General features: G+C 53.6%; 3 protein-coding genes across 8 annotated transcripts in view; all 3 read left to right on the plus strand.

The window, feature by feature from the left end:
• TRAF3IP3 (TRAF3 interacting protein 3) overlaps positions 1-158 on the plus strand; it is a 7,385-nt gene extending 7,227 nt beyond the window's left edge. Inside the window, exon 11 of the mRNA XM_031557017.1 lies at positions 4-158. Coding sequence (XP_031412877.1) covers positions 4-158 — 155 coding nt within the window. The remainder of the gene's footprint in view (positions 1-3) is intronic.
• G0S2 (G0/G1 switch 2) lies at positions 7-894 on the plus strand. 2 transcript variants are annotated; one of them, XM_010724157.3, is made up of 2 exons: positions 7-63; positions 270-894. In XM_010724157.3, exon 2 carries the CDS (start codon positions 301-303, stop codon positions 604-606), a length of 306 nt encoding a protein of 101 aa, XP_010722459.1. In that variant the 5' UTR covers positions 7-63; positions 270-300; the 3' UTR covers positions 607-894. The 2 variants fall into 2 exon arrangements, with proteins under 2 accessions (XP_010722459.1, NP_001290144.1); NM_001303215.1 differs by lacking the exon at positions 7-63 and having other exon boundaries at positions 301-606.
• A 3,881-nt stretch (positions 895-4,775) lies between these two features.
• Positions 4,776-9,285, plus strand: HSD11B1 (hydroxysteroid 11-beta dehydrogenase 1). 5 transcript variants are annotated; one of them, XM_003212926.4, is made up of 6 exons: positions 4,793-5,410; positions 5,972-6,102; positions 6,623-6,734; positions 7,370-7,555; positions 8,249-8,392; positions 9,065-9,285. In XM_003212926.4, the coding sequence occupies exons 1-6, from the start codon at positions 5,323-5,325 to the stop codon at positions 9,283-9,285; spliced, it is 882 nt and encodes a 293-aa protein (XP_003212974.1). In that variant the 5' UTR covers positions 4,793-5,322. The 5 variants fall into 5 exon arrangements, with proteins under 5 accessions (XP_019478759.1, XP_003212974.1, XP_019478761.1 ...); XM_019623216.1 differs by lacking the exon at positions 9,065-9,285 and adding an exon at positions 5,715-5,789 and having other exon boundaries at positions 5,318-5,410; positions 5,934-6,102; positions 8,249-9,058; XM_019623215.1 differs by lacking the exon at positions 9,065-9,285 and adding an exon at positions 5,715-5,789 and having other exon boundaries at positions 5,318-5,410; positions 8,249-9,058.
• Position 9,286: the final 1 nt, after the last annotated feature.

Genomic DNA, 9,286 nt, shown 5'->3' on the forward strand with positions numbered 1-9,286 from the left:
CAGCGCAGTGCGGAGTGAGGGAGCTGAGTACCGCAACGGCACCGCACCGCAGGGCGACCTCGGGTAAGAGGGAGCGCCGGGAGCGGTGCTGGGACAGCGCGGGGTGCGGGCCCGATCCTGATCCCGATCCCGACCCCGATCCCGACCCCGATCCTTAAGGCAGCCTCAGGCAAAAGCCAGAAATCTCCATTTGAACAAAATCGCGGTGTCTGCTACGGAGCGAGCGCTGAGCTACACTAACAAGACCCTCTCTTGCTCTCCTCTTGCAGAACGGAGCTCTTCCTACGCCGCTGTGCGGAGATGGAAACGATGCACGAGCTGATCCCCTTTGCTAAAGAGATGCTCAGCCAGAAGCCCAACAGGAAGATGGTGAAGCTGTACGTGCTGGGCAGCGTGCTGGCGTTCTTCGGTGTGGTCATCGGGCTGGTGGAGGCAGTGTGCAGCCCTTTCACCTCCGAAGAGAGGATAGAGGAGGAGGAGGAGAAGAGACCGACCCCATCTCGAGAGCCAGCGCTTCCTCGGAAGCAGGAGGATTTGGTGTTGGAGCAGAGCAAGAAATCGTCAGCGGTGCAGCGGGGGATGGTGACCAGGCAGCATGCATCCTAAGGGACCCACTGCTCACCTGAGCACATGGCTCTGCTGCCCCCATGTCCCTGGAGATGGTGGTCCCAGTGATGGTGGTCCCAGTGAGAAGGGCGAAGGTTTGGCTGGATGAGGAGACTGCAAAGTGCAGGACTTGAAAGAAAGGAACGGTTTTATTTGCTGCTGTGCAGCAGTAGGAAAAAATACCTTTTGTTGGTATAAAAATGTGCAAGATGCACGGCATGGTTTCTTATTTTTACTACAGATGCGTTTTACAACGTTTTGCAAAATCAATAAATATTTTATATGGTACCAGTGCTCTCTGGCTGCGTTCATTTCATGGACAGGTTTTCAGATGAGTTTTGCTTGTGCTCTGCAGGAGCCTCCGGCCCCTTCATGAATGGCTGTGGCCAGTAAGCCAACCAAGCCAAGTAGAGCTCCTTCCCCTGGTCCAGCAGCTCAGGGCAGTGTTGGAGTTGCCCGACTCCAGCAGCTGCTGCCTTCCAAAAATGGGTCACTGTGTGGGGAGGAGTTGGCTCACAAGCCACGTTCCCAAAGCTGGAGGTGGGGATGTTCCTTCCGGGGTTATCCGAGTTTGATGGCATAGATTCAGAGCTCTGCCATGTCCACATGTACCCAGAGCTTCTGAAAAACCTGTCCATCCGCCACAGATCTCTAACAGGCTATGGGCACAGCACAACTAAAACCAATGCTCTGCTTTGGCTGGGATCCTTCCTGAGCCTGACACCTGATTGTGGAGAACAACGTTTGCTCCCCAGGTCACAAATGGAAAAGCTGCTGCATGGACAGACACAGCAGCACAGTGGGAGTGGTAAAAACAAGGACCTGAGTGCTGCCAGCATCCTTAGAGAGCCTTCACCTATTCAAAACCTTCCCAGGGTTAGTTCTGAGCACTACAGATTCTTCTATGTCACTAATGTTAAACTTTGTAGAAAACTGCAGCATAAAGATTCTGACCGTGCTACAAAGCAGTGGAGAAATCATCCTTGACAGGCAGGGAAGGGGGAGAAAATCCCTCTGTTTGCTCAATGCCAAGGGCAGTGGGGCAAGGATAGGGGCATGCATAGAAACTAGGAGCTAAAAGCAAACAGTTGTTACAAACGGCAGGAGGGGCTGGAAAACAAAGCAGCACTGCCTGACAGCCACAACAAACACACAGATCCTCCCAGAGCTGTGAGTCAGGATTAAAATCCAGACAGAATCCACACAGAACTTCTTCTCAGGCTTTGAACCAAGAGCGAAGTACCTTTTCCTTGAGGGAAAAAAAGAACAGAGTCCAGTTTAAAAAAAAAAAAAGGCCTTGGAGAATGATTTGATTCGGGCTTTAACCAAACCCTTTGGGCTCTGGTGAGGCGGAGTGACCCCAGCACCAATGGGAATTTGGAGGCAAAGAGGGGCAGAGGGTCGCAGCCTGCAGCGCCCCGAGGCCAGGCTCCATCGTCCTCACAGCACAACCAACATAACGACAAGGGTCAGCCCGAGCTGAGGATCACGTCTGTCCCGCAGTGCTGGGCTCAACCCGTGCTGCTGGCACACCACGGCCCCGTCCCACTGCATCCCGCCGCCCTCGCCGCCTCTCTGCCATGATCCAGTCACGGGTTTATGAGCTTAAAGCAAAGAGGTTTGTGGCACAATCAAAATAGCTGCTCCTAAGGCAGCTCACGGGATTAGACAGCTAAAGAGCCGCGCCGGCGGTGCTGCAGCCAACTCGGTAAATCCACGTCCTGCTTCTCTGCCTCCTATCCCACACATTGCCCCCCAGTCCATGGGGCTGAGCCGTCTGCTGCCACTTCTGCAACAGTGCCTCGGGCTTCAGCTGGGGCTGTAGATCAGGTGAGCATCGATGACTGACGCACAACGACTGTATGAAGTCCTACTTGAACTATATGGTGACAAACTCAGTGTGTGTGGGAGATTGGTAGTCCATTAACATCACTGTAACTGTGATGAACGGCAGACTCGCCAAATGCAGCAGACCAAAGTGCTTCTGCAGACGTCCCAGTCCTTGGCCCACAGCAAACCTCTCCAACAAGGCAGCTTCCAGCCCCATCCCTGAGCCCCCACCCTGACACCCAATGGCACAACCCCCCCAAAAAGCACCTGCCACAACCACGTGCCATCAGCAAAATGCATCCACGTGGCCCAGGTGTGAACTGCAGGGGGAAATTGTGACCGGGATACGCCGGGGAGTAACCAGGCAGGATGTGTGCTGCACAGCCAGTGCTGCGAGGACATCTGAGGCAAGCACAGGGAGCATCTGAGGCTGAGTTAAAGCCAAGCACTGAGGGATAAGCTCTCGAGGAGAGCCACGCGTTGCCCAAGGTGCAGGACATCGCTGGAGCCACCCAGGGTCAATTTTATTGCCCTGCTTCCTTTAGGACCTGTCTGAATGCAGTTCGCCCTGACCTGTAGATCTGGTGCATCAAGTCCTCGGGCAAATTGCAGCTGGCACAAGATCTGACACCTATCTGCCTCTGCCAACCTGGCAGCACAGCCACAGTGATCTGATTTCAGCTCAGGCCCTTGTGGCAGAGCTGGGCACCAGAACACAGCTGCTCTCCTGCCCAGGATGTTGGCTTCAAGGGCACAAGCTGAATGTCTTTGGCACGCTCGCCTGCTATTTGGAGTGTGGGCTCTGCATGTTTTGAGAGCTGCCAGGCTAAATTTAGGGGCCCAGATAAGGATATCAGCCTCTCCTACCCAACAGCAAGGGCATCCAGGAACATGAAGAGTGGCGAAGGCGCAGGGCAGCTGCAGCACCAAAGCAATGCATGGAGAAAGAAACTCCTGATTTGGTCACACAGGAGAAAAAATAAATGCAGTGCTTAGAAATGGCCCAAACTGGACAGGATTTACTCTAAAACAGCAGTGAGTGCAAGCACAAAGTCAAACCAAACTATCCCACTGCACCACTGCACTATCACACACCAAGGGCACCCCTATCTGTAAAGAAAGACCTGCATTCATGGTAAAGAATGCTGGAGTATGAGGAAGGGTCTCATGTCTACAGGATAAAGAAAAATGAGGGGAAAAGAAGAGGAAAACAAGGGGAAAAGTGAAATTCTCTATATTTAATAAAGTTTTGCTAATGGGTTAAAAACAGCCAAATATCCCTCAAAAGGGAAAACAAAAAGCTGTATTCTAGTTCCTGCCAAGTGCCTCTGTGTCCCCGTGGTGCATGCAGGAGCCTGCCTCAGTCCCAGTGCTGGAAAACACTGGCTGCAGGGGGCTGGGTGATGCAGGAGGGACATGTAGCAGGAGGGGACACGCAGCAGGAGGGAGCAGACAGGAGGATTCAGGCAGGGCTGTTCCCCTTGCAGTGATCCCTATGAGGATCTGGCAGCAACGCAGCCAGAAGCAGCTCCATGGGGCTGAATTCAGCTCCTGGGATCAGAAAATGCCTCCACAGCCTCCTTGCCTTTCTCTCACTTTCTTCGCTCCCCGCCCTCCAGAAGAGGTTAAAAACAAGTTCTTAAGCAAAACAAACCCAGAAAAAGCTCTGAGTGGGAGTGAGGCGCAGCGATGCCAGGTGATGAGGAGGGAGGGAAAAATCCCCATGGGCAGCAGAGCGCAGCTGGGGTGGGGGCTCTGCAGCATCCACACCAAGGCTGGCAGCTATTGCTTACCACAACATCCTCATGCTATGTAATAACAACAGATTACAACAGCAGCTCCCCCCACTCGCAGGACGGATGAGGCAGGGCTGAGGGATTTGTTTTCTCCAGCCCAGCAGTGAGTTGAGTGCCCTGTGATCACAACCCGAGTTCAAAGCAAAGGGACTCAGGAAGGGGCAGAGCTTCTGCAGCGCTGTTCTTGGACCAAATGTGGGTGAAGTGATCCTTATCAGGAGAAAGTTGGGTCTGAAGTAAAAGAGCAGAACTGGGAGCAGCGAAGGCTGCAGGGAGCACACGGTGCCCACCTCCTGCAGCAGTGTCAGTGCTCTGCAGGGCAGCTCCCAGCCCTCTCACACACCATCAGTGGTGGCACTGGGTTTGCTGCTGCCTGGACATAGCAAGGGAGCGGATGTGACATGTTTTTCCCTTGGACTGCATTCACTTACAAATAACAGCAAAGCTCCCGCAGCGCTCCAAGCAGGCAGCACAAGGACTCTGACTTCTCTGCAAAAAAACCACAACACTCAGTGCTTGGCTGCAGGCCTTTCGGTGCTCCCCTTGGAGCTGGGGGTGCAGCCCTGAGGGGGTTCAGCTCAGCCCTCTCAGGAGCAGGGTGAGGTGAAAAAGCAAATACTGCATCCATGGTTTCCTCCCTGGGATGCAGAGAGGTGACTGCCCTGCGTGGAGGGTCCCATCCAGATGGGTGCTGCAGCTGCACGCATCCAGAGCCAGCGGGCATTAAAGAGGAGCCCCGGCCACCTGCAGCACTCTGCCTCTGATGTTCTCCGAGTGAAACTTGATGCTGTTCAGCAAGGACACACCTCTTCCAGGGTGTTGTGCAAAATTCTGCATTTTAACGTAGGGACAGGAAATATGAACAGAGCCGGGCAGAGCCCGCAGCAGCACCACTGGTTAGGCCACGGCTCCCCAGCTCCGTGGGAGCAGATCGAAGTGTTCGCTTCTCTCACCAACCCCACTGTGACTTCTCAGTGCTTTGGGAGCCACGGCTCCCGCACCAACAGGTTTTGAAGGATTGGCATTGCTGCTGCGTCCGGGAGCAGCTCTGCAGAGGCTGTTTTCCTCTTCTCCTGCTTTATTTCCTACGATGGGTTTGTTGCAAAAGATTCTCATCCCCGTTTTGGGACTGGTTTTGGCCTTCTGTTTTTATTCGTCGAGGGAGAATTTCAAACCTGGTGAGTATCGGAGGGGAATCTGTCCTGAAGCAAAATACTAAAAGCCACATTTGAGCGTTTGGCACGGAGATGTGCAGAGGTTGGACCAAGCCTTTGTGGCAGGGCTGAGGATGGAGCGCAGTTTTAGCAGAGATCTGGACTCAAATGGAAGAAGCAACACGCAGCTCCCGGAGGAGCAGGGAGGCTTCTGAAGCAAAGAAGGCTTTGAGCACTTTGCGTTCAAGCGTAAACTAAAGTTTCGTGGTTTTTAAATGTTGGATTTTAAGTTCTGCAGCATGCACTGATGGGGTGTTTTTCATTGCAGAATAGCTGGGGTGTTTGTAAGTTGCGTCCTGACGTGTGAAAAACTGTTGAAGGAGCCAAGAACTGTGCTGTTATGGTCAGTTCAAGCTGCAGCTGCTTCTGGGTACAGCATTTTCAGGGGAGGGAAAGGATGAGCGGGACAGAGCACGAAGATCTGCATTCATCTTGCCATTCACTTGAACTTGAAGGCATTAGGGGGCTTTATTTTCTTTTCAAATAGGGTTTGGATAAATTAAACTCCTGTGCCTTGGTCCCCAGAGATGCTGAAAGGGAAGCGTGTGATCGTCACCGGAGCGAGCACCGGCATTGGGGAGCAGATGGCCTATCACCTGGCACGGATGGGAGCCCACGTCCTGGTCACGGCACGGACGGAGGCAAAGCTGCAGCAAGTAAATGGCAAGCTGGGCACTCACACATGCACACACAAACACAGGAAGGCCAACCTCACATTGCAGGGATATACGTAGATACGGTTGCATGGAACTGCAGCGGCACAGACAGCAGATGCGTGCAGTTCTGCTCACAGGTGTGCAAAGTTATGCTCTCCAGAGCTCCTGCATGCGCAAAAATGGCCTTCCTGAAGGCACTCACTGCACGCCCTGTGATGTTTGAATTGCTCGGCGAAGTACACATCTCCATATGCACAGGCTGCAGCCACACACACCCTCATTCCACTGCAGTGATCTATCAGCTCCCGCTTAACCTACACACACAATTCCAGCACAGACCGCACTGATAAGGAGCCAAACCGCCTCGGGCCATGTATTCACCAAAGGAATAAACTTCAAAGGGAGCCCGAGAGATTCAGAGGCTCCCAGAAACCCTGCAGTGAGGTCTGGGGGGCTGAGGCGTGTTTTGGTGAGCGCAGCCCCCAGTTTGCAGGGCCTGATGCGCCGCGTTGCATCGCAGGTGGTGGAGAGGTGCCGGGCGCTGGGGGCCAGCTCAGCACGGCTGGTCAGCGGCAGCATGGAGGACATGGCCACCACCCGGCAGCTGGTGGAGGTGGCCGAGGCTGAACTGGGTATGTCTGCAGCTCCCCAGCACGCTGCTTTGTTGCTGTGCGCCACAAAAGCAAAAAGAAGCGGGGATGGGAAAAGGTTTCCCCTAATTCTGCGCCCTGCAGCCCAGCCTGCATCGCTCCAGCGGAGCCTAAACTGCCCTCTGGATTTCATCCTCATGCCCTCGTAACATCCTGTCCTGATATCACAATCCTGGGTTTCATCACTGCTGCTACCAGGGGCGAAGCCATGCAGCAGCTCACAGCAGCACTGCTGTTGTGGTTGTGGGTCATCACTGCAGAATGGCAGTGCTCAGCTCAGTGCCGTGCCTCCCTCTCCCAAAATGAGCCCAGATAGCTCAGGAGCAGTCTCCCTTTTGCAATGCTATTTGTGTTTCAAACTGGGGAGGGGGGAAAGTCACAACAGCTCTCATCTGGGACGAGTTATTTGTTTCCAGCATGTTTTCATTGGCAGCCACCATCCAGGCCATCCCAGCTCCAGAGATGGCAGGCCACAGCTTTGACCCCAAAAAAACAACCCCAAGTGACACTGACCCCAAAACATTCTGGTTGCATTTGTTCTGCTGTCAAGAAAGGCTCCATCCTGCCCACAGCAGCCCCCTCCCACCCAAAACTAACGCCCACTCCTCTGCTTCCAGGAGGCCTTGACATGCTGATTCTTAACCACGTTGGCAAGTCGTACTTCAATTACTTTGATGGGGATGTTGGACACGTCCAGAAGCTCCTGAACATCAACTTCCTGAGCTATGTGGCCATGACAGTCTCTGCCCTGCCCATGCTGAAGCGGAGCGGTGGTAGCATCGTGGTGGTCTCCTCCATGGCAGGTGAGTGGGACCGAGGTCTGGGATGTGGGATTCCATGGGTTGGTTTCTGTAAGAAACATGTGCACCTCAGAGGAGCCAGAACTACTTAACACACCCAAAGCAACCAGTTTCCAGATCTTTTTCGCATTTTCTGATGCAATCCCACTGCCCCACCTTGCTCCCTGAGGAACCCGGTGATTAAATCTCACACCCAGCGGTGCAGCAGAGCTCACGTAGCTCCAGTTCTACAAAGAAAAGGAAAAGGGGAAATGCTGTCATTTCTCACTGCACTGTTCCTCTGACGGTTCGTTGTGGTTTGCCAGGTCAAGATCCTGCAAATGTTTGCAGAGCCTTTTCTAATAAATTTCTGCTAAGTCAGGAGATTAAATTAACAGCAGCTGCAGCCCCCGCACTGCTGGCTGCTGGGATTCAGCTCCACTCAGCACCCAGAGGCAGGAGATCAAACTTTGCTCCATGGCTGCTGCCTGTTGCTCACACCTGAGCAGAGCTGTGAGATGTGCTGCTGGACTTCAGACTGTAACAGAGCTGGAGGCTGACAGGAATGCTCTGTAGTCCTGCTGCTCAGGTGCCAGGGTGACATTTCCCCTAACAATGAACTCCCTTTGGCTAAAATTGTTTATCTGATCAAGCACAAAACAGAGGCTGATGTGGTGCAGCTTTCCATGCTTTAATGGAACTTCACTCTGTGTCCAGGTAAAGTTGGGTTTCCCTTTACGGTCCCTTACTCTGCAACTAAGTTTGCCCTGGATGGATTTTTCAGCTCCCTGAGGCAGGAATTCAGCATCCAGAGCGTTAACGTTTCCATCACACTCTGCATCCTTGGCTTCATTGACACTGGTAAGCTCCATCCGTGCCATCTGGCTGCCCAGGAACTGAGCATCACATGCCCAGCTTTGTGCCCTCCCCTCCTGTGCCCCCACCTCCAGTGCTGCTTTTCCTGCTGTAGTGGGAGCGAGTGCAGCATCACCTCTGCTCTCAGCAGGCTCCTACCTCTCTTCCAACAAAAAACAGACTCCAGACTGATTTGTTTTCCTGTGCTGTACTCAGGTAGGATACTAGGACAAAAGTATGCTCAGGAAGAGCAGTCAGGCAACGGCTCAGGCTGGGGACTCACCATCCCTGGAGGTGTTTGGAGCTGTGGAGATGTGACACTTGGGGACACGGTCACAGTGGGGATGGCGGGATTGGACTTGGGGATCTTAGAGCTCTTTTCCAACCTTAAAGACTCGGTGGTTCTATGAAAATCATACACCGTGCACAGGCTGGGACAGCCTAAAATTCAGTGAGATTCAGTGGAAGTACTGGGCACGCATCTGCCATTAATCTTATCTGATGCAGCGAGCTACAGGAGTGAAAGCAATGATGGGAGCGACTTGAAGCTGCTTCTGTTTTCCAGTGCATACACTACATTTAAGTGTAGGAATAAACGAGGCAGCTCCCCAGCAGGCAAACCATCAAAAGGACAAGCAGAGGGCAGCCCTACTGAAACCTCTCTTGTTCCTCGACTAGAGAACGCCATGCGCGCGGCCGCCGACGTTCTCCTGATGTCCCCGGCTCCCAAAGAGGAATGCGCCTTGGAGATCATCAAGGGAGGAACCCTGCGTCAGCGCGAGGTCTATTACCGCTACGCATCCACCAAACTGCCGCTGCTGCTGCGGGATTGGGCCGCCGAGCTGCTGGATCTGCTGGTGCGGCAGCGGTACCGACCCGAGCGGCTGCGGGCGGCCTGAG

This window comes from Meleagris gallopavo, chromosome 28, assembly GCF_000146605.3.
Source record: "Meleagris gallopavo isolate NT-WF06-2002-E0010 breed Aviagen turkey brand Nicholas breeding stock chromosome 28, Turkey_5.1, whole genome shotgun sequence".
NCBI lineage: Eukaryota > Metazoa > Chordata > Aves > Galliformes > Phasianidae > Meleagris > Meleagris gallopavo.